Consider the following 24,736-nt stretch of genomic DNA (forward strand, 5'->3'; position numbering starts at 1 on the left):
TAGGAGCTGAGAGTGAGAATGCATACTGTTGGAGGACTGAGGAGTACAAGCATTATCAGATACCAGGAGGAAGGTCCTATGGTGAGGGTAAAGAAGGTGTTGGAGGAGGCCATGGGGAAGTAGCCCAGGGAGTTGTTGCTGTCGCACAGCTGTTCCAGGAGGCACTCTAGGCAGCTGCATTCCACAGGGCCCTGGGCTGGATCCCGGAGTAGAGGGCAGGCCCAGGCCCAGGTTCCCCCCAAACCTCCCAACTCCTGGTCAGACACAGGAGAAGTTGACCTGGACTGTGGGTTCATGAAAACGGCCAAACTGAGGGCTGCCGTGAATCTCTGAGGTGAGCAAATCCGCCACTAACCACAAGACCCACCAAGGTAGAGGCGGAACTTTGTCACAATATGTATATAATGTCTTTTGTCCGGCTAAAAAAATTTCCCTGGAACCTAACCCGCCCCACCCCACTCCAGTTTACCTTAATTCTTATGGGGAAATTGGACTCGCTTAACATCGTTTTGCTTAAAGTTGCATTTTTCAAGAACATAAGTGCAATGTTAAGTGAGGAGTTACTGTAGTTGTGCTGCTAGGGAGGAGTGCGTGACTGCTCTTGCAGCTTCCCTTTGCTTCCCTGTCAGTCATTTTTCTTTGGGGGAAGCAAAGACATCTGCGGGGGACATGAATTCTGCACGCACATTGTGGTGCAGAATTTCACCCAGGAGTACATGAGGTAGGCTTGGCAAGCTGGTCAATTAATGTCAGTTTACTGCCCTGGTTAAATATCAAAGATTGCAGCAAGAATGCCCTGATGTAAGCTGTGGCCTACCTTTCTGATTGCATCATTTTGCTGTCTACTGTTAGCAAGCCTATTCAGTGTCTTGCTCACTCATTTTGCTACATGCTAATGCCACCTCTGGGGTAAAAGGTACATTAATTGTAAGATGAGCATCTTGATTGAATGGAGTCCTTCTAGAACAAACATATGTTTGTCTTTATTTGTATACCATGCCATCAATGCTCGGGCAGTTTACAAAGCACATCAAACAAATTTAGACATGGTCCCTGCCCTGAAGAGTTTACAATCTAAATTGACTACACAAACATACATAATAAATTAACTGAAAAGGGAATGGGGGAGGGAGAGAAGGGTTCACACTCTTCCTCCCCCAACACAAAGAAAATATGCACAGTCATTAAGCTGCTTGAAGAGTTGGCCTGCTGGACTGGGCGAGACTGGAGTGCGGAGGAGTCACCATGTCTTTTGTGATCCCTGAGAAATTCCAGCACATTCTGCGAGTGCTCAACACCAACATAGATGGGCAACGGAAAATCACCTTCGCCATCATCGCCATCAAGGGTGTGGGTCCTCGTGGTGCTGAGGAAAGTGGACATGGACCTGACCAAGAGGGCTGGGGAGCTGACAGAGGATGCGGTGGAGCGTGTCATCACTATCATGTAGAACCCCCGTCAGTAGAAGATCCCCGACTGGTTCCTCCACAGGCAGAAGGACGCCAAAGATGGCAAATACAGCCAGGTTCTGGCCAACGGGCTGGACAACAAACTGCGCGAGGACCTGGAGCAGCTAAAGAAAATCCGGGCACATCGGGGCCTGCGCCACTTCTGGGGGCTGCGCATGTTGGGCCAGCACACCAAGACGACTGGGCGCTGCGGCAGAACCGTCGGTGTCTCCAAGAAGTAGTAGTGTCTGCCCTGTGTCTGCAATAAAGTGCTGTTTTCCGAAAAGTGCAGTTAAAATAATTTTTTTCTTTTGTGGTTGCTATGTGATTGGCTTATTTCTGTTTAATTTATATTTTCTGTTCTAACTATTCAGGCTTGAATACCGTTCACATGGAACTGCTATCCTAACATTGGTAGAAAAGTCAAAAGTTCATTTTTAGAACTTGATTCAACTGTTTCACATTTTTGAGTTATTCTAAATCAGTCAAGTAACTTTTGTAAGTAGGCATGTCTTTTTAAGGCTAAGCTGACCATAAAGTCTTAATCTTGAGTGTTACTGGTCTAACGAATGAGTGCTTTAAAATATTTGACCATTTGTGACAATATTTGATTGGTCAGTTGACCAGTTGTCCAGTCAAATGCCCAACCCTAACATGAGACAGGATAAAAAATCATTGTGGAGAGGGAATTTGACTAATGGATGTGGGAATGGGCTCAGAAAATGAAAATATTTGATAATGTAAGTAGTTGTTTTAGACGATGATACCCCAAGACAAAGGGGAGTATTGTTTTGATGGAGATGACTTTTTAATTGAGGACGTGATTTCAAATAGATTTCAGATGTGAAGGCAAGGATGGATAGGAAATTTGGTATGTTTTGGAGAGTTGAGATTATAAGCAAAATGTGATCAAGAAGGAGAAAAGTTAGAGGTAACGTGGTTGATGAGATAATAGCAATAGGTGTTTAAGTTATCGGTTGAGATTAGGAGAATTTGATTGTTATGACAAAAACAAAGAAATTCTGGAAAAACACTGACTTGTCCTGTAGAATAGTGGTTCTCAACCAGGGGTACACATACTCCTGGAAGACCTCTGCATACCCCCAGGGGTGTATCAACTCATCTAGATATTTGCCTAGTTTTATAACAGGCTACATAAAAAATACTACCAAAGTCATGCAACTTTAGTTTGTACTATAGACAACGACTTGTTTATACTGCTCTATATACTATATGCTGAAATGTAAGTACAATATTTATATTCCAGTTGATTTATAATTATATGGTAATGAGAAAGTAAGCAATTTTCAGTAATAGCATGCTGGGATACTTTTGTAGTCTTATGTCTGATTTTGTAAGCAAGAGGTGAAACCTGGGGATAGGCAAGACAAATCAGACTCCTGAAACGGGTACAGTAGTCTAGAAAAGTTGAGAGCCACTGCCGTGGAAAACAGACCATTTCACATTGGTTAGTGGCTGAAAAGATGTGCTCAGTACATATTTATAAATATCACTTGGTAGAGAATACTTCCTCTTGTGTGAAATCACAAGACTGAAGAGACTTCACATGATCACTTTCTTAAAGCTGTTCAGTCTTTGGTGTTCTGAACTCATCACACCCATCAACAGTCACTTATTTGTCTTCAATTTTAATCTCTGCCTCCTTGTATCTTGCACCAAAAATTAATATTTTTTTATAAAGAGAAGTTTAACAGCAGGAAGAAATTCATTGCACAATATTGGAAGTAAATAATGATGTTTGAAAAGTTGACTCCACATCTGTGTTATGTTTAACAGATCAAAGCTTGTAGGAATCATTAGCTTAAAAGTGTGGCATCACGTCATTTGATATCCTTGACTGACTTCTCTGCATTATGAATGATTTAGTTCTAGAGATAAAACTAGGAGTACCACTGAGGGATAATGTTGCAAAAAGCCTGGGAGCAGTCCTTCATAAGAACGTAAGAATAGCCATATTGGTCTGACCCAATCATCCATCTAGCCCAGTATCCTTTCTTCTGACATTGGCCAATGCCAGATGCTTCAGAGAGAATGAACAGAATAGGGCAAGTTATCAAGGCATCCATCCCGTCATCCAGTCCCAGCTTCTGGCAGTAAGAGGTTTAGGGACACCCAGAGCATGGAGTTGCATCCCTGACAGTCTTGGATAATAGCCGTTGATGGACCTGTTCTCCATGAATTTATCCAATTCTTTTTTGAACTCAGTTATACTTCTGGGTTTCAGAACATCCCCTGTTAATGAGTACCACAGGTTGTGCATTGTGTGAAGAAGACTTGCTTTTGTTTGTTTTAAACCTGCTGCCTATTAATTTCATTGGTTGACTCCTGTTTCTTGTTTATGTGAAGGGGTAAATCACACTTCCTTATTCACTTTCTCCACACCATTCATGATTATGTAGACCTCTTAACATATTCTCTCCTCAGTTGTCTCTTTTTTCATCCCATGTTCAGCTGGACATGGAGATGGGAGACTGTCTAACTGTCTCCACCTCCATAATTGCTCTCCACATTCATTTTTTCTTCATCTTCATCTTCCTATTCCTCTTACGCTATTAGCAGAGGATGATTGCTGAAGGCTAGCTTTGAATGTTTTAGGTTCACGTATTTTTTGCTGTATGTTGTCTAGTGGTTATACTCATTAACAAGCTGTTAGACCTTACGATGAGCATTTTTTCTTTGAGACAGCTTATGCTCCACTGCAAAGCAAACCAATTCCATTGATCAAAAGCAGTCTGCCACTTGAAATTTCCTTGGGATGTGGGTTCCAAGACTTGACCAGCCAACCTTGTTCTTTAGTTAGAAGGCCACTGTCATTGGTAATCACAGATATTACAGCATTAAGCAAAGTGTCGTACACCATTATGGCATTGCATCCAGACTGTCTAATTATCCCTTACCTCAAATCAGCTTGGGCTGTGATCTCACAAGCTAAGCAGAGTCACACCTGGTTAGTATTTCAATGAGAGAAGTCAAATTAAAACTCTGCTGCAGGAAGCAATATCAGTGGTTCAGTAGATGAGCTGACACCTCTGAGTTAATATTAAATCTGTGCCCCAGTGTGTGGTATTAGGGGATGTGGTAGTATTGAAGCTGCAGTCTAGTGTTCCTAATTGCTTGTGGTCACTAAAGGTTCCATACATTCTTTGTAAGAGTGAAGGTGTTAACTCGGAGCTCCTGTCCAAATTCAAATTTTAGTGACTACATTCTGTCTACCTTTTAATTCCCATAGCCATTTCAGTTGGTTAAGATATTCTCCACATACTGTCTTGAACTGTTTTAAAAGTTGCTCTGAGTTATTAAACAACTGTCATGTTCCATTCCAGTGGTATGTCTGTAGTAGGTGAAGAGACTCCAATACATTATAGGTAAAGATTAAATACTTTTGAGGCCTGATTTTCAAACAGGGCCTGAGGGCTTTCTTTGAAGACACTATTTTGTGCCTGCAGGATTTGCACCTGCAAAGCATTGCCATGAAAAAGTATGCATGAAGTGTGAGACTGATATAATAGGGTCAGTTTCACTGAGTGCAAAACTGTGCCTTCCAAAAATAGTGGTGTGTTTGAACACCCATGTTTTTTGAGATTTTCCAGAATCCAGGGAACTATATAAATGTCAGACATTTTATTTCTGTTGAATCCATAAAAGCTACTGGTTCACTTTGGTTTTTAAGGTTTGTAAAATTTTGGATCCAGTACAAATATATAGCTTTCCATCAGAATAGTTCCTGTGGTCAGTAGCTCTATATATTTATATATTTATTTTTTTAATAGGATTCAAGTGCCCTGTATGTTCAAAGTTTGTATCTTCAGATGAAATGGATTTGCATCTTGTGATGTGTTTGACGAAGCCAAGGATAACCTACAATGGTAAGTAAGAAGTAACCCAATATTTATTCTTCATTTTAACTGTTTAACTGGGATAAACATTCTTTTATTTTAGCTGTTGAGAAGCTTTTCTGATTTTGTGTGTGTGTGATAGATTTATATATATATATATATATATATATATATATATATATATATATATATATATATATATATATAAAAATATAAAAATATAAAAAATGAATTAAACATGTATGCAGTGTAGTTGTAGCCCAGGATATTAGAGACACAAGGTGGATGAGGTAATATCTTTTATTGGACCAATTTCTGTTGGTGAAAGAGACATGCTTTTGAGCCACACAGAAATCTTTTGTCACAATTAGATAGTAATATTAGTGTTTACTGTGTTAGCTATATTTTAAAAAATCCCCAAATACCAAAAACTTTTATTAGTTAAAAACATCCCCAGAACCAGTATATATCCGTTACAGCTGAAACAAGTCCCCATTTCATCTCCTGCAATGTGGCTATTCCATTTAATGACAGGCACTCAAGGTGCCTTTTTTGTCTTGGGAAAAGAGCATATCTTTGACAGATGCTCAGTCTGACACACTTTCTCCAAGAAGATGCAGAAGGCAAGAGAGGCCTGTCATGAACTATTCTTCCTGGAGCACTCAATGAGAGCTTCTTCAGAACTGGAGTAAAAAGGGCCTACTGATGCTGAACAGGCTTTCTTGGTCAGTGCTCCCATCAATTGTGGTTCAACTCTGAGCTCTCAGGCTCGCTCACCACATGCTAGTCATCATAGATGAAAATGTAAAGTAGTGAAGTCCTCCACCCAAGTCATTTGAGAAGGGTAGGAAGGAATGTTATTTCCACAGTGAGCACTGGTCTAGGTCACCCTCCCCAGGACCTCACCCTAAGTTTTATCAACGATTGTCTCAAATTTTCATCTAAATCAGACTGTCTACCTGCCAGTCTTCTTTTCCAAGCCACACTCCAACCAGCGGGAATTGGCACACCCTTGATTCAATTAGGGCTCTTTTATATAATCTTGAGAGAAGACCAGTCAACACTCTCACCCTGCACTACTTCCTAGTTTTGGACTTCAGCTCAACCGCCCAGTTTGGCAGGGTTGTCTTGCAATCATCATTTAAATAAGACTTCAAGCACCCACCTCCTGATTGAAGTGACTGGTTGATAGTTATCAAAAGCAGAATACATATAAATGATCATTTGAAGAAGAAATAGGTTTCTTACCTTATAGTAACCGTAATTCTTCAAGATGTGTTGTCCACATGAATTCCACAACCTGCCCTCCTTCCCCACTACTAAAGAGCCCTATATCATCTGAATTCTGTATTGGCAAAGGACCTGAGGGATGTTTGGGCCCGCCTCTCACCTGAGGCTGTGAGAGGCCATCTGGAGCACCAAAGCAGCATCAATGGATGTTGCTGGCCAAAAGAATCTGACCTTGCATGTATACGGGACATGTTCACCAGAAATGGAATCCATGTGGACAGCACAACTTGAAACAGTTACTGTAAGTTAAGTAACTGCAATAACAGTATTACTAAACTCTTTCCAAAGGATGACCACATCCATTGGAATTTTTAGTATGATCAAGTAGCATTATACACGCATCATGGGAGCAGTGACCCAGTTCAGTTCTTTGTCTTTCCTATGTCCGAAATGTCACTTCCCTTGCTTTGTCTAGTGTGCCACAATCCAGGGTAGGACTTCCTGAGTTGCTCGTTAATTGCTGAACAAGAAATTTGTTTAAAGATGGTTGACAGTGACTCTCCACCCCAGTGTCTGCCTGGGAATTAATTTGCTTCATGCCTGCCCTGCCATTCCCTCCCTTTCCTCCCATCATGCCAGGGAGACCATTAGAATTTAGAACTGTAGCAAAGAAGGAAATAGGGTGAGGGAGATCTGAAGTTAGGTCCTTCCCAGTCTTCAAGAATGTCATGAAACTCCAAGTGTAGCCTAGTGTGGTGTGAGCATTTTCGAATAGTTAGATATTAAGCCAGTTCTGTTCTGATTTAAAAAAAAAAAAATCTGTACTTCTACTTATATTTACATTTGATCATGAATCCGCTGAGAAAATCTCCTATTTTGTAAGAATCTTCTTTCTCTCATCTTGGCATTTTGTGTGTGTGTGTTAGGACTCAAATAACACAGCACAGCTAAAGTTAGGATAGGTCTACACTAAAGACTTCTGCTGATATAGGTAAGTCAAGGGCGTTGATGAGATGTGATCCCAGACTAATGTAGCTGTATTGGTAGAAGTCCTTCGTGTAGGCACCGTTGTGTTGGCCAAACTTCTCTTTTACAAGTATAGCTTGTTCCCCTAGTATGGGTGGCTTTACTATACTTGTACAAAGCACAGCTTTGCTGGTATAGCTGCAACCAGGAGCAATGTTCCCTCTAATTTTTTCCATCCAAATGCGGAATAAATTCTATGTGCGGATGTGCGCCACCAGTAGAAACAAAAAAACTTTGATATAATGTATATATTTTTAAATGTTACCATAGGGATAATTACTCCAGCCAGGACAGGAGTACTAAAATGCCTAACACTACTCAAAGAATTAAATTTAAGTGCAAGAGAGAAATAAAAATTATGAACTGCGTAGACCAGTCATAAACTAAAATAACATACTTTGAAAGAATAAAATTACAGAGGATATATGTTCATTGCAGGAAGTACCAAGAAGTAACAACAACAATAATACAAGTATGTATTGTGAGGTGAGTGCGAAAGACTTGTGTGTGTGTGTGACACAAAGATACAGACTCTGTGTGCTGTCTCTTTAAGGCACTCACTCACTCACTGCCTGGAAGACTTGTTGCAGCAGCTCTCTCCTGCTCAGAGTCCTGAGCCCTGTACCCTCTCCCCTGCTTTGGGGAGAAGGGGTACAGGGGGAGGGGGACACCCTGACATTAGCACCTCCCCCCCGCTCTGATAATCAAGTACGCAGCACTTGAATCACTCCTGGGTGGCCACCCGACCACGCATGGTTTTCTGGTATAGTGTATCAGTAAAGTGTTCCTAGTGTAGGCATGGCCTATCCTAATGAGGCACTGATGTATAACCCATTGGTGGTGGGGCAAGTTCCCTGTATTCCCAAGTAGACTTCCAACTCTACAAGGCCATATAGAAGGGAGCCAGAGTTAAATAAAGAAGGATTATAAGTGTGATATATATATATATATATTTTTTTTATAATGAGTTTAAAGGAAGTGTAAGTAATGGAATTTGCTTTCCTGCCTTTACATTGCTGTTGTAATTGTTTCCTGGGTACAGCTTAATCTCTCCATCAAATTGCTTCTGGAGAGGTATTTTTGTATATTTTCCTTTGCTTCCCATATTTAACCATTGCTGTCTTGACAAAATCCATCCAAAGGGAGCAGAATGTTTCCTTATGCCAGCCAATGGTTACTTCTGAGTATTAGTAAAAGATGTGGTTTACAGAAAAAGGGGCCACATCTCCTTACAGTGCGGACAGGCAGGAGCAATATATTTGGAGAACCCTGTGCATTTGGTAAGTCACCTAGCTTGAACACTTACTACTGTATCAGAATTTGAGTAAACAATGGGTAAATTTTCAATACAGGGATTTAAAAATGCAGTTTTCAATGCTAATGTGAACAGCTCCGCCATGCTATATGGAATCCTAACCCCTTTAAGAACTGAACATATTTACTATTGGTATTTGACAAAAGTTTTGTGGTAAGATCCTAGGTTTTGACAGGCTTTGATTTTTTTAAAAAGTGTTGATCTTTTTGTTTAGATTTTAGAATGTAATGTCCATTGTCCTTCGGAAAGAAGCTATTTCTTAAAGCTTGATAAGACAAAGGTAGTCAGAATGTGTTACTAAAGGTTTACTTGTGACCTAGTAAAAAGTTACAAATTCTCCTGCTAGAAAATGGAACTCTTCTTGTTCCTTGGCTGAGCGGGAAAAATCTAACAGTCTAATCTCCTGTTGTTCGAGTGTGCATGCCTGGGAACATGGACATTTTGATGAGCGGTTTGTTAGGCTTTAGCCATGGGTGGAATTAGGGTTGAGGAGATGTTTCTACTTGCTGCATGGTGCTCTATACCAGTAGTTCTAAGACTTTTTTTTTTGCGGACCACTTGAAAATTGTTAATGATCTCGGCGGACCACTTCATGATCTTTCCAAATGTTGTTTGTATTATTAGCTAACTGTTGGAAAGCGCTTTGGATAAAAGTGCTATATTAAAAAAAAAAAACCTTAATTATTAACTTTTTTGTTCTACAAATAAAAGCACATGACTCATATTTTAATATCAGTAGTCTTACCTTTCTAATGCGATGGATGTGCCCTCTCTCCCCCACCACGGTAGCCCCCGAGCTGGGGCTGGGAAGGAGGGGCATCTCTCCCTCTCTCCCCCACTGCAGCAGCCCCCAAGCCGGGGCTGGGAAGGAGGGGGAGTCTCTCCCCCGCCACAGAGCTGAGGCTGGGAAGGAGGGCCATCTCTCCCTGGCAGCCGCAGCCCCGGAGCTGGGGAAAGTCGCCTCTTTTGTTTCTCTGGCCGCTGCAGCCCTGCACATCCCAAATGCCCCCCACCCCCACTTCTCACCCCACTGCCCCCTCCCAACTACCCCCTATTGCCCCCAAGGCCACCACCTCACCTTACATGTGCGTCTTCTCCAGGGTCCAGGCATCTAATTAGTGGAGCCACACCTGCGCGGCTCCACTGATTAGGTGGGTGGCTCTTGTGTGAGGCTGCCCAGGCGCGCACCTGAGAGGGAACTATCCGCGGACCACCTGAATGGAGCTCGCGGACCACAGTTTGAGAACCTGTGCTCTATGCCATGGCAGAGGCCAAGAGTCATATTTGCCCAGCTGACTCTGATGAAGCTGGGACAACATCGAACTGCTTCTGTTCACAAGATGTCCTCCTTCCTCACATGAGCATGAAGTTGCCAACTACTTCCTTTAGTAGTGCACATTCACGCCCTGTGCCTCCAAAAATCCTTCCTTTAAAAAAACAAACAAAAAAACATACCAGGACTTACTGTCTTAATGGTGTCCATGTTTTGTGGGTTAGAACTTGGATTACCTTCTTGTGTTGCCTTTGTGCTCTCGGAGAATCATGGACGTGGAAGGGAGGACTGCTCTGCAGAACCTCTTATCTTTCTGGCAATATTGAAGTGTAGGTGCTTCAGAGAGTAATATACATGAATGACCATAGACTGTATGTGCAATCCATGCAGAATATTTTCGAAAAGCCTTTGAAGGGAAAAAAATTAAGGAAAAGGAGTGGCAAAAGAAATGTCTCTGGCACTGAACTAGTTTTAGATTCCATCTCAGAGAAACCGATTCCTTTTTTGACAAACCTTGCAACCTTATTCTGTTTTGAAATAATCTTTGCTATCATGTTAGACTTCCAGTCCTCTTTATTTCTTAGAGTATCTAAAAATTTTAAGAAGTCCTCTGTTTCTACAGCCGGTTTTCCTCTTAATTTTTTTTATATTTGTAAATTATTTTGACTGTAGTTATTTATGTTTCCATAGCTGAAAATTTTATTTCAGAAAAAGCAGCTGAAGAAAATCACTTACATGAGAGTGATGTCTGAAGTGCTGTGTTTTAGTGTTCCCAGTTACAAGTGGGGAACAGGGTTGTCTTGTAAAGCACTACAACAGCTCTTCAAATAAATCTGAGGTGGCATTGATGGGTCCTGTTCAGTCCTCTTGAACTGACTAAAACTCTCATGAAGACCAACACAACTGTGAGGGTAGGTGCTGTGTATGTTTTAAAGCTATGAGTGCAGATCTTATCAAAAGATGGAATGCAGAAAACTTCTAAATCTTAATTGTTTCTATATTGGTTTTCCATGAAGCATCATCAGCATTTTAAAACTGAGCCATGGATCCAGATTTTGACATATCAAGCATTGCTCCCACTGATGTATCTAACTATGGAACTCCTTGCCAGAGATGAGCACAATCCTGATCAAATCAGAATGAGCACAAGCCTGGTGATCAGCCAAGGTGAAGAATGTGCCTTTACAATAAAACTTTTCCCAAGAATCAAAGCTATTGATAAAACAAACAAAAAATTGTCCCACAGATTCTGTATAGTCATACACTTATAAATGATGGATAGGACAAGAAAATGCAATTTGTTCTGGCCTTTTGTGTTCCTTATTTTTATGAAACTCTTGGACTCCACAGTGATAGGCACTATATAAAAATATGAACGATAATTGAGACTACTGCATAATCATACATTCCATATCAACTTAATTGTGGGATGAAGCAGGAAGAGAGGATGGGCTCTTTTGTAGGAATATAGCGTGTATTTAAAACGCTATTTTTGTCATTGCAGAAGGAGCATAGAAAATTGACATTTATGTAATTAAATTTAAACGTTTTCATAAGAGAACTTGGTTACCAAAGACAAGTTTATTGCTGTTGTCACAGTCTGTTCCCAAATTGATGTGAATAAATTGAACAGTAATCCTTCGGGGTTAATTTATCACTGTATGTTTCTGTACATCAATCTGAATTACTTTGTATAAATGGAAGATTTTAAACAATCTTGAGGGTACCTTCCTTAAAATTTTGTTTTGCCCCTTACCTAAGTACTGAAGACAGATTTTAAGTGGAGTGGGGAAGATGCAAGAAATGAAGAGAGAAGTGCCTCATATGTCTTCCCTTTTCCCTATCAGGAAGGTATAAAATGGCAGAAAATTTAAATAATGTATTGGGTGAACTTTTCTAGTTTTGGTGAGGAAAATTGATTGGCTTCCATTGAGCTCTCCCCAGAGAATACTGTGCCTCAAACTGAAGTAGCAAAACACTAGAAGCTTGGCTAGAACTTCACTTTTCTGTATTCCTCTTTAATGAGCCATTTCTGCCTTCCATTGGTGTCTTTGTTCTTCTCCCTAACCTATTGTTGCATCCTTTGAGTCTTTCTCTTCCTCCTGCCTATCGGTCTAAATTAGATGAAATCAAAATGTGTCAGTGTCTCCCTCTATCGTCAAGCACACTAGACGTAGAGAATTTTTTCAAGGTAGTAAAGATTTTGCTTAGACTGATTAATTGTTAGTGTAATTTTTAAAGGGAGAATGTCAAGGCATTTAGTGTGTAAACTTAGTGTTGCACATTTTCTTACTCCAGATAACTTTGATATTCATTTGTTCAGCTACAAAAATAAGTGAAATTTGAGCACTGTCATCCAAAGAGACATTTCAACAGTTAAACTATGTCAACAATATAGCATTGTCTATGGCTTTTGGATTTATATTTAAAATCAATTCAGGTTTTTTCTAAATCATAAGATCGTATGTGGCTACTGCTTTTATATTCAATGATCTCGAAAATTAAGGTAGAAGATTAAAGTAACAAAATATTTGATGGAAAAACCAGGAAAATAAGGGTCAATATTATCTTATTACAATCAGTTGTAGTGGTGTTTGAGCCAAACAGAGCATACACATGGCTCAATATTCCAATATAGTAAAGCAGCATTCAAAGTGACTTGAGCCACAGCAGTGCAACTGATCTTAATTAACAATAAAAGAAAGCAGAGTGGAAGGGGAAAACTGTACAAATATACATCCTCATTTTTCTTCCTATTCTGTACTGGTCCAGACACATGATATAGTTCCTTCCATGGAGAGAGAGCAGTAGAACTGACTTTTGATTACATTCAGGCCTGTATGTAAGAGGGTTACTGGCCCAGAATCCTGAGTTGAAACTGTGTAAGTAATAAACCTGCTGTATGAATTAAAAGTAATCAGCATCTTGATCAGTTTAATTATTTATTTTCATTAATATACACACTCTGAATGCTGTGTTGACTAGCAAGGATGGAGTTGGGGCTGGTGTAAATGACTCTAAGCAAAATTAAAGTACTAAATAATGCTACTGCTTTTCTTTTATCCAAATGCTTGGGATTTTCAAAACCCACTTTTCAAGAAAAGATGGGCTTACTGCCTTACGGTTGTTTGCAAAATCTTTCTGTCAAAGTGTTTTAATAAGCTGTTGAGAAGGTATGTATTGCTGGAGATGTTGATTCAGTCTCTAAGGCTCTCCTGATTGACCTGCCAATGGGATGCATATTGTCATTCAGGTGTAAGCTTAATTAAGTGAGTTAAGCAGCTGTTTGGACAAAGGTCATTGCTTAATTCACCACCACTAACAATAAAAAAAAACAACAAAAAAACCCCCAACAACCCTCCACTGATTCTGCATTTCTGAAGGTGAGCAAAAGAGAGGGTCAGTTTTGGACAGTCTCAGAATAAATGTTACTGGTTGCTAGACATACAGTCAGTACATTGGAATATGTCCTTTAAAATAGAAATGATCATTTACATAATTCAAATGCAGTGGAGGAGTTTCTTTAATCTATAATATTTGCAAGTTGTGTGTACCAGTTCCTTAAGAAGGGATAGAAGTGAAGCGGCATGCAGAAAGTCATGATCCTGGTGTGTCTCCAGGTTGGCTGTCAAGCTGTTTCTTCAAGAGACTTGTTCTCGGAGATCAATCAAAAATATTGCCTAAATTGTTTGGGTGAGAGTCTGTGTCTTCTTCCCAAAAGGCACAGCACAGAACTCTGACCGGAGAAAGTGGGGATTAAGGTGGCTTTAAGCCCTGTTTGTGCTCTCCAAATCCTGGGATGTTCTGCAGGCTGAAGGGGCTCACAGCATAACTTAGACTTAAAAATGGCCATACTGGATTAGCCCAATGGTCCCTCTAGCCCAGAATCCTGTTTGACTGTGTCCAGAGGGAATGAACAGAATAGGGCAATTTTGATACATCCCTTGTCATCCAGTCTCAGCTTCTGGTAGTTGGACGTTTAGGGACAACCGCAGCATGGGGTTGCTTTCCCTGACCATCTTGGTTAATAGCTGTTGATGGACGTAGCCCTTAGATCAGTGGTTCTCAAACTTTTTTTTTCCCGGACCACTTGAAAATTGCTGAGGGTCTTGGTGGACCACTTCATGATCTTTCCAAATGTTGTGTTTACCTTTAGCTAACTATTGTAAAGCGCTTTGGCTATATTTAAGTGCTATATTTAAAAAAATTAACGGTTTTTTTTGTTCTACAAATAAAAGCACACAACTCATATTTTAATATCAGTAGTCTTACCTTTCAGATGCGATGGATGTGCCCTCTCTTCCCCGCTGCAGCAGCCCCTGAGCTGGAGCTGGGAAGGACAGGGGTCTCCCCTGCCGTGGAAGGCCCCGAGCTGGGATGGGAAGGAGGGGGGTCTCTCCCTCGCCACAGAGCTGAGGCTGGGAAGAAGGGCCATCTCTCCACGGCAGCCGCAGCCTGGGAGCTGGGGAAAGTCGCCTCTTTCTCTGGCCGCCGCAGCCCTGCATGTCCCAAATTTCCCCCACCCCTTCTTCTCACCCCACTGCCCCCTCCCACGTGCTCCCTATTACCCCCGAGGCCACCACCTCACCTTACGTGTTGTGACGAAGTGGGACTGTTCTTAATGTTTCCTCTGAATACTGTAGGGGTGCCTCAGTTTCCCCTATGCATTTCTTAAGTCTCTAGGTAGTGGGATAAGGGGGTGTAATTATTGCAGAGCAAAAGGCCAGCGTACATAAATGGCCAACACTCTGTCTCCTGGCAACTGATGGCCTGGGCCCTTCCCCCCTGCAAGGTGATAGCTAAAGGATTGGAGAACAAAGGAATCAGGTGACCTCCTGGCCCAGGAAAGGGACAAAGCTGAGAGGAAGAGGGGGTGGAGGATGAGTCAATTTTGGGGCTGGCTGGCTGGGGATGTGGAGTGAAGTGCAGACGTGGTTGTCTGGCTCACTGCCCCACAAAATGGACCCAGCTGCGGGGTCCTGTTCTCTGTTTTAGACTGTGTTGCTGTCCTCTAGTAAACCTCCGTTTTACTGTCTGGCTGAGAGTCACGTCTGACTGCGAAGTTGGGGTGCAGGACCATCTGGCTTGCCCAGGACCCCGCCTGGGCGGACTCGCTGTGGGAAGCGCACAGAGGGGCAGAGGATGCTGAATGCTCAGAGGTCAGACCCAGGAAGGTAGAAGCTCTGTGAGCTTTTTGCCCTGAAGACAGTCTGCTCACAGAGGAGACTTCACCAGAGTCCTGACTGGCTTCGTAGGGAGCAGTTCCAGAGCATCGCCTGGGGACTCCGTGACACGTGTGCATCTTCTCCAGGGTCCAGGCACCTAAATTAGTGGAGCCATGCCTGCCCAGCTCCACTAATTAGGTGAATGCTCCTTCATTGTCTTGTGTGCGGCTGCCTAGGCGCATACCTTAGAGGGAACTGTCCGTGGACCACTTGAATGGAGCTTGTGGACCACTGGTGGTCCGCGGACCACAGTTTGAGAACCTCTGCCTTAGATGGTATAAGACCATGCCTGCACTATGGGTGCTATAGTGGCATGCCTATGGCATAACTATGGAAGCCCATCATGCGGATGCATACTACATTGATGGAAGGGTTTTTCTGTTGCAGTAGGAACTCAACCTTCCCAAGCGATGGTAGCTAGGTTAACAGAGGCATTATTCTATCATCCAAGATGGTCAAAGCCACAACCCCATGCTCCGGATATCCCTAAATCTCCAACTGCCAGAAGCTGGGACTGGATGACTAGATGGAGCGCTTAAAATTGCTCTGTTCTGTGCATTTCCTCTAAAGCATCTGGTGCTGGCCGCTATCAGAAGACTGGATATGGGCTAGATGGATTATTGGACTGACCCAGCATGGCCATTCTTAGGTTCTAAGTCTTTAGAATTTGTACTGTGTCTATCTGTTGATAAGGAAGGCCTTCCAGTTTCCATATTGGTACAAAAGAACTTGTCCAAAAAAAATTCTGCATAAGAAATGTTTTATCCTTGACCCTTTTTTGTCTTTTGTGGCTCACATGGAATGCTGAGGGCTGAGCACTGGCTTCTTCTCAACGAGCTGTAATTCCCTTTAAACCCATCCCACAGTAGTGATCTGCACACAGCAAGGGACAAATCAATCTAGGTTTTTGAGAGAGCATGTAGAACCAATAAAACCTGATATGTATTGCTGAAAGTCTTAGAGGAAAAGTCATCCATATATTAAGTAACTAAAATTCCCGTGGCTTTTACTTCTTCCCTTCATACACTGTTTCTAAGCTTACTCGTCATACGTAATTTCTTTTTATCTTGTTTTGGTACTGACCATAAAAGGAAGTGCTAAAGGTAAATATTTTCATCATTGTAGTATCTAAATGCCCTTCAAAACTAAGGATAGACCTGTGAGGTAGTCCAGAATATTTTTTTTAACTGTTTCAGAAAAAAGTCATTCAAAGCAGGTTAGAGAAAATATTTATATTCTGCTACATTCCTTTTTATACGTGTGCATCCATTGGACTGCTTTTATATGATGAAAGTGCTGGGTAGTGAGCTGCAGAAACCTGAAATGCCGTATAAATGCCCAGTAGCAAATGCAAACTCATTACACTCTGCATCATGTGATCCACCTGGATAGGAACTACCCACCACGTCCTACACTTAATCAGTCTTTAGTTTTGAGAGGTCATTCAGAGGATGTCCTAAATCGGTGTCTGCAACTGCTGCAGTCTTGTGACTGCTGGGAATTTTGCTACAGGGCAGACACTCATTGCTCCTTGTCTTTCAGGTCATTTCTGCAGTGTTTAAATTTGATATTCCTAAAACATTGGATATTTTAGCATTTTGTTAGAAGGGAAGTGACTTATTTTGTGGAGTCAATCTGTGGAGACTGTATCCATCAAAATATCTTTCCCTTCACTCAGTCTCCTAGTTCTAGGAACACTGTCCATGAGTCTGGATTTTGAGGTATAAGTATTTTAAAACTAGATTTAAAAAGTACATTCTAGGTTTTTAATTTTTACTTAGATTGAAGAATAACTCTAGGTTAGTAATCTTCCTTTCATGTAAAACCACAAACAGTTATACTGGCACTGCAGTATCCTCACTAGAAGAGTTTTTGCTCATGTTTAGAATTTTTTCTTCTAAAACCCTACAAAATAATCAGCAATGCTTTTTGCTGTCAGAGAATTTCCTTAACATGTAGAATATTTAAGGGCTTTGTCTAAACTAGAGTTAGATATTTTTCCTCCTCAGATGAAAGCATCACTTCAAAATCTGTTGTACTTTCAATTATTTGAATATCTTGCTGTTCTTTTACACAGTCTTCAATGCAGAATTCCGTAATTTTATTTTTTTTGCAGGAGATTTTGGTGGTAAAATATGTTTTTTTTTAACCACTGTCCCAAAATAAATTGATTAAGACTATATGTAGTAGTGAGAGCGAAGTCCTCTCATATATAAATCTGGGATTATCCTCAGCCTTTACATAGGAGATATTTACCAGCTTTATGTATTATTTGCAATTAGATCCAATGATCCTGCAATAGTTTTAAAACTGTGTCTACTTGGTGATTATATAGTGACAGTATTAGGTTAATGTATTGCCAGTATGTAATGGAATTCTTTCTCTTTCTAAAGTTTGTATAATTTTCAGTCTTACTTAGCAGAACAAAATATAGCCAAGGAATTCAACCTACAGTACTAGTACAAAACTGAAATATGAAATACTGCCCTGCTACATTCATAGTAATGGGAAATGTTACAACTGAATGATATTAACATTATGGAAACTCATTAAAACTTCATAGTTAAGGCTGTAGGACAGTTTCCATTCAAAGACTCATTTTAACCCTGCGTTCCCCTGATATCTTTATTAAGTTAACAAAAATTGGCCTGAAATTTCATATCCTAGTCTTGGATTAGAGGAGATAGTTTTCTTCAAAATTCACATTTAATCATATAAGCCCTTCTGAGTTTTGAATAGTTGAGTGAACTATTCATAGCAAAATATTTATTTAGCTATTTGTCTGCAAACAGTATTTGAATTATGAATTTTGCTCAAAATTGTTCAAATACTTTGTGAACGTATTTTAAGTCTATAGGTTGATTTACAGAGTGTTTGCTTCACATCTGTTTATAGTGACACTGGTTATCTAGGTCATTGCTGTTATTTTTCGTAGATTGGTGATAGAAACTTTGAAAATTACTTTGGAAATCAAAGAACTAGGATGTTTTGTCTCTGTGACTTTATAATGTAGGGGAAACCACTGGGTCACTGTCACTGCCAGAATTGCCTGAGCTATTCACCATTAGTGTAGAGAGGACTACAGTAGGTTGAGTTAATGTAAAGCAGGCCAGTATAAATCCAGCAGTTTTTACATTTTAATTTGAGGTTGGAGGGTGTTTTGGCCTTTATCTGAAGTGTGTACTTTGAATTACGTTTATATACCCAATGTGATTAGGTTTGGAATAGGAGTAGTTTGCAGAGTCGTTTGCCTTGAGCAGGAGAAATAATCTTGAGGAAATGTTTTGCAGTGACTTTGCTTTACTGCCCTAATTTTTCTGATTCTTGCTTCAATCTAAACTGTACTTGCAAAACCTAATTCTAGCACCATGGCTGCCACTAGTGTGCACTCTCAGCCTAGTTCTGTCTCCTGGCAGTCACGCAAAAGTTATAGAATCCATATGCAAAGATTTCTGGCACCAGCATCTCCACCTTAGTTTCCTCCGTTCTGCTGTCTGCCTAATCACTGATGCCAGGAAAAAGGTTTTTCAGGAAGTGACTTTGTGCCTTTTGATTTTAGCTTTCTGTTGATAACCATGAATTAGACTGGGAAACTGAAGTAATCCCCAGATTGCAACCTTCACTCCCACCATATATAGTGTAGCCTGAGTATACCGACAGTACATGAAATCCAACCCCATTCCAGGCTTGTGCAGAGATGCCTGGTAAATTTCTGAAAGTGGAAAAGTAGTAGGCAAACTTGCTGTGCTTCAGTTTAGAGACTAGCAACAGGACTTCGTGGAGAGTCAAGGAGAAGAAGATGTATGCATTATACGTGTGTTGTAGATTAGCCTCTGTGCTATTTCAAATACTTTTTCAAATTTTTCTACCTTTGTTCTGTATGTAGTATTGGTAAGATTATATGTTTATTTTTGAGAATGAGGTTGCAGAACTGAGTATGGTAACCAGTGTTTGTATAGTATATGTAAGTCACAGTGGATATCTGCTTATATGTTGATGTCTGGTGTCGGAACAACATGGAGAGGGAAAATAGGTATAGTGTTTGTACATAGTGTTTGTAGTGTAGTTTGTTTCTACTACGTAGAAAATTGTGATGTGTTAGTGATAGTTTTAGGGAACAATACTTAGATGGTGGGATATAAAAATGATATCTCTACTAAACGGGAGTAGATAGAGGAGAGGGAGGGACAGGTATTTGGCATCTGGTAAATGTCAAACTGTTGTAGCAGGTTCATTACAGAATGATGAATTTTGTACCTTCGTAGGTGTCTCCAACTGCAGCTTGTTCATTAGAGTATGGGCTAAAATAGCAAGGACAGGTGATGTATGTTATGTGCTGCATTATAGCAATGTCTGAAAAGGCACAATGTGAATATGTTTTGGTACCACTGGGATGTTAGTGGTAGGTTGTTAAAGGATACAGGATGGGGGTAAAGTTAAGATTTTGCAAGCAACCTTAACTCTGAATTTCTAGATTTACAAATGTAGCATTAATATAGAAGTCCTTGTGGTTTCAATAAAAGCAATATTTTATAGGGAATTTTAGCAGAAGCAATTGATAATACCCAGGCTTGAAAATTCCACTTGCCTGTGATTAGCCATCAGTGTCCTGATTAAGAGCCAGTAACTTTTGTGGAATGTAAGTTTTCATTTAAAAAAAAAAAATGCTTCTCAGCCTCCTAGTTTTGAAGAAAACTTTCCACATGTGAACCAAATGTAACTGTTTTAGTGCTGCCTTCCTAAGACTGCAGACAGGCAACATTGTTGGAAAGCTGTGAGCAGCAACAGAGGCACTCTGCTTTGGAGTGACAAATGACTGGTCGTCTCATTTTTTGCTCCTGATACTTAGAGAACCATATGAGCAGCAAATAATCAGATCTTTGTTTTGTTGCTACTTGGACAAGATTTCAGTAAAGATACATCATGATCTTCTGTAGGAAAGGGAGAGGAGAAAATAGAGTGAAGCTGGGAAGGGCAGAAAATAACAAGCCAGAAAGATGTAATAAAATAGACTGATAAATTAGTATTTAATAAATATATTCAATGAATTTTCACAAGTATGTTGATTTGGCAATACTTATTTGTGGTGGTCAACCAATTTTAGAGTTGGTCAAATACTATTCAGTGAATAAATAGATTATTTTGACAAATTTCAATTGTATTTCTAGAACAATATATTATTCTAATGTTCTTCTGTACTATTTGGTCAGCCTTGATAGCAAATTACACTTGATTTGATTAAATAACTTGACTGTCAATGTTCTAATTAAAAGCAGAATACACAGCTGTTTTGTTTGTTTGAATTTGGGTAGGCGGGGCCTTTGAAGGGGCTGTCATCAGGTATTTTTTCACCCTTGTGAGTAAGCTTTAATCCTTGGGCTAATAGGTGGTGGGGTATAAATATTTCAATCTCTGCTAACTATTTCAATTTAATATATATATAATTGTGTACATATAATTAATTATTGTATCTGGGGAATTTCAAAAAAGCTGTGGTGGTATTTTTTTAAATTGATACAGTGTGTGAAATCTTGCTGTGATGGTTGTACTTTCATCCAGTACTAAATATTTTGGTCTAAATGTGGGTATGGTGTGTAAACTGTACTCCATGAATCCCACGATAAGATTTTAGAAAAATCTACCATATACCTACTAGTTGAAATACTAATCCTGTTGGCCAGAGGTAGATAAATATAAGGATGGGGACTTGGGCAAATCATGGTAAGAACACCAAACCCTGCTTGGATGCTCCATCTTTTATGTCAGACTCTGGCTAGTAGCGTCTCTAACAGCTGAAAGGGAGGATGAGTTTGCCTCACCCCCTTCACTTCCTCATTATTGAAAAATATGTCTCCACTCTTCTCCCTCTTCCCCTAACCTCCATTTTTATAATACCTGTAATGTAGTAACATCAGCGTATGTTATGATTTAAAACCTTTTAAAAGACTTTCAGTTATTTTCCCTTTCTTTGTTAGTGTGGAATCGTTTAATCATTTCATTACCAGAGAAACATGAGAAATGTAACTGGCTGCTGCACACTGCAGTGGATCAGCAAAATATTATTTTAGCCACTAGTTTCCATGACAAATGCATTTAAAAATCAGTGTTAAATGTACCTTAAACTGACTTCCATCTGGTGTGATCTATGGCTAGTACCCTGGGTGGTTGTGTATAATGGGGACAGTTGGGAATTCTGACTGGATCAAGGCATGAGGGTTTTTTTCATTCTTTATGGTTTATCCAGTTCTGCTAATTTGACTACATTTCATCGCTTTTATATAAGTTAAATATAAAGTCTCTTGGGTCCCCGACTACAGCCAGTTTCGCTGTTGTCATTCTGTAAATGTTATCAAATATGAGAGCAATTTATGTTGGCTTGGAATCTGTTAATATGTTGTGCATTTATAATAGCTGGATATTTTCAGTTAGACATCTTAAAGATTTAGACAGGTGTTTTCCTTGGGCACATGAGTGGGTGGGTGGGAGGGTGAGGGAATGCAAGAAGTTTGACTTGCTCACAATATATTTGGAAGGGTGAGCATACAAACATTGGAAACTTCATAACCTGTTACAAAGTCTAATAGTATCTTTGGATACCAGGTATAAAAAGAACACTTTTTGTAGAACCAGATGTGTCTGCCTTTGTATTACCCCAGAGTATTGCAAAAATACAGAAAACTGGTATCAAGACTATGGAATACGAGTTTGTGCAGTATACAATAACCCAGGCGTATAATGTAAAGAACTGACCGTACAGCAGTTCATATACATTTTTTATATCTTAGGAGCCTTTTAAGCATCTTAAGTGATTTTTTTTTTTTAAATTGGCAGGGGTTTGGCCTTGTGTGTTGTAAGACTGTCTTCAGTTATGTAAATGTTTGTTTTAAAAGTACTTTACACAAAAGCCTGCAGGACTCCTGCAGTCAGTTTTGGGACTTACTAAAGTGACACCATGCTTGAGTGTACTGGGGGAGAAGAACCTAGTCCGTGGTTCTGTGTGCCAGCTGCAACTCTGAATGTAGTGAAACCTCTGATTAGAGCCAAGTTGTTCTGTGACAAAAATGTTCCCGTTGAGTGTGTGTGGTATATATGCATGTGAATTCTTTTTAACAGCATTTGTTTATATGGCCATAATGAGGAGGTAGAATAGACATGTTCAGAGGACCAAGAGAGCCATGTTGCAGCAGTACCTGTAAAGAGAGGAGTAGAGGGGGAGAGAAGCAGTGAGAGGAGTAAACCCTTGGAAAAAGCTTAGAATCCCCCTGTGAAACAGACCAATGTACCCCTAGCACCCTCTTCTGGGCAAATTCTTAATGTCTTTGATGGAAGTTTCAGCAGTAAATGTGAGATTCTGCAAGATAATATGGCACTGTTTCCATCTCTTTATCACTTGAGAATAGTAAATGCCCCTAATGTTCATGTAAAGTTCCACTTCTCTGTTAAAGAGCAACAGAAACCAACTGGAATACCCTCCCCCCGCCTTTTTTTTTTTTTTTTGTAGACCGCCTACAAACAGTGCAAATATATGCTGCGTTTTTCCTTTTCTTCATTACTAGAATATGTTGTTTCTTTAGAATTAGTTTGTTTTCTCATGCTGGCTATTCTCCATATGAAACCATAATACTCTGAAATAATAATATTCCCACAATAACCAACTTCTATGTCAGAGTCAAAAGACTTTGAAATTAAGCAGTTCAGCTCTTAAGAAACCTAAGAAGCAGGAAGTCAGACTTTCTGTGGTTCTGTGCAGATACACAGCAGATCTACATCCTGGTTTCTATATTTGATCTTTTGCTTCATTGATTAGGCTTACATGCTTGTCATTTTCAGCAGCATGTAGCTAGTATGATGATGAGCACTATAGAAAGACCTATGAGAACAATTTAAAGATTTGAGTGTTCTCTCTTTTGAGTATCATGAAATCCTACATTTTTAAAAAATCTAGTGATTTTGGAGTGATGTGCTGAATGCCCTAAATCAGAGGTTCCCAAACATTTTTGCTAACCCCTCCTTCTTCTCCTTGGGAGTTGCATAACAGGCCCTTCCCCACCCATCCGGGGACCGGGGTAGAAAGTGATTTACTAAGGGAAGCAGGTGGCTTATGCCAGGGGTGCAGCAGAACCTCGCTGGCTCCATCCCTAGAGGAGCTCATGGCGGCATGGCGCAGACTGGGGCTTCTTATCTCTTCCTCTCCTTCCACTCCCACACCCTCTTCTCTTTCTCCTCCCACCCTGAGCACAGAGTATCTTGCTTCTTTCTGCAGGCTCTGAAGTACGTAAAATACACACGGCTGTGGCTGTACGAATGGCTGGGCTGGGACAAGCATGCAGAGTTTGAGTTCCCAGGTTGGGGAGGAGTGGGGAGAGCAGCAGGCTACTGCTGGGGAAGGGCTGCCCCCCATACCCTCTCCCTGCTGTTGCCTGGTCCTGTGATAACCTTGTGCCCTGCACTTTGAAAACCAGTACCCTAAACAGTTAGTCAAAAGGAGCATTCAGCACACACGTTACCCTTTTTAGGAGTGTATCATTCAGCTCTGCCATGGATTGCCAGCTCTTCTGCTGTGACACCCTGAATGTGGCTTTTGGTTATGGTCCTTGCCCTGTGTAAGTCCACGTTAGGCTATGTCTTGTACTCTACAGTACAATGGGCCTAAATTCGGGTAGTCGGGCCTCTTGATTTGTGTTGTACCGATGCTGAATTCTGCATCATGCACTGCTGCTAAAAAAAAGTATCCAGAAAATACAGCTTTTACTATATCACTCTAATATTTTTCATGAAAACTTCCATTTTAAAAGTGTGTTCTGTGCATTTCTGGCAACTGCCTAATCTCCCCATTAACTATGGGACGTAGTATTGATTCCACAAAATCAGGATACCTTGCAGAATTTAGAGTCTGTGAGCCATACCATACACCAGTTTGCAGTGCTGGAGAACTCTGGTTCCTCTCGAAGGGCCGGATGATAGAAATTGGAGGGAAGCAAGTGGGGAGGGGAAACAGACTGATAGTTGGGAGGCAACAGGAGAACCAGGTACTCACAGGAGAGCTGGTGGGGAAGGTGCCAGGCATACAGTGGAGGGATGAATGGGAGGAAGCAGGAGGAGGGACTGGATACTTAGAGGGAGGATGCCAATGGGGTCTCTACCTAGTTAATTATTTTGAGGGTGGAGGATGTAGAAGGTGTCAGTCTGCAGCGTTCTTTTCAGAAAAGCCACTTGTCCAGGCTCAGCCTTAGCCTCTAGCTCAGGGGTCCCGACCCCCAGTTTGAGAACCCCTCAGAGGGGTCACGAGTTGTCAGCTTCCACCGCAAACACCGCTTTGCCTCCAGCATTTATAATGGTGGTAAATATATTAAAAAGTGTTT

General features: G+C 40.6%; 1 protein-coding gene and 1 pseudogene across 2 annotated transcripts in view; both read left to right on the top strand.

Moving 5' to 3' along the window:
* Positions 1-24,736, top strand: part of ZNRF2 (zinc and ring finger 2) — an 85,366-nt gene that overhangs the window by 51,765 nt on the left and 8,865 nt on the right. For both annotated transcript variants that reach the window (XM_037890335.2, XM_037890336.2), the window contains exon 2: positions 5,240-5,335. In XM_037890335.2, the coding sequence (XP_037746263.1) occupies positions 5,240-5,335 (96 nt within the window). The remainder of the gene's footprint in view (positions 1-5,239; positions 5,336-24,736) is intronic.
* LOC102935404 lies at positions 1,218-1,690 on the top strand (annotated as a pseudogene).

This window comes from Chelonia mydas, chromosome 2 (assembly GCF_015237465.2).
Source record: "Chelonia mydas isolate rCheMyd1 chromosome 2, rCheMyd1.pri.v2, whole genome shotgun sequence".
Lineage (NCBI taxonomy): Eukaryota > Metazoa > Chordata > Testudines > Cheloniidae > Chelonia > Chelonia mydas.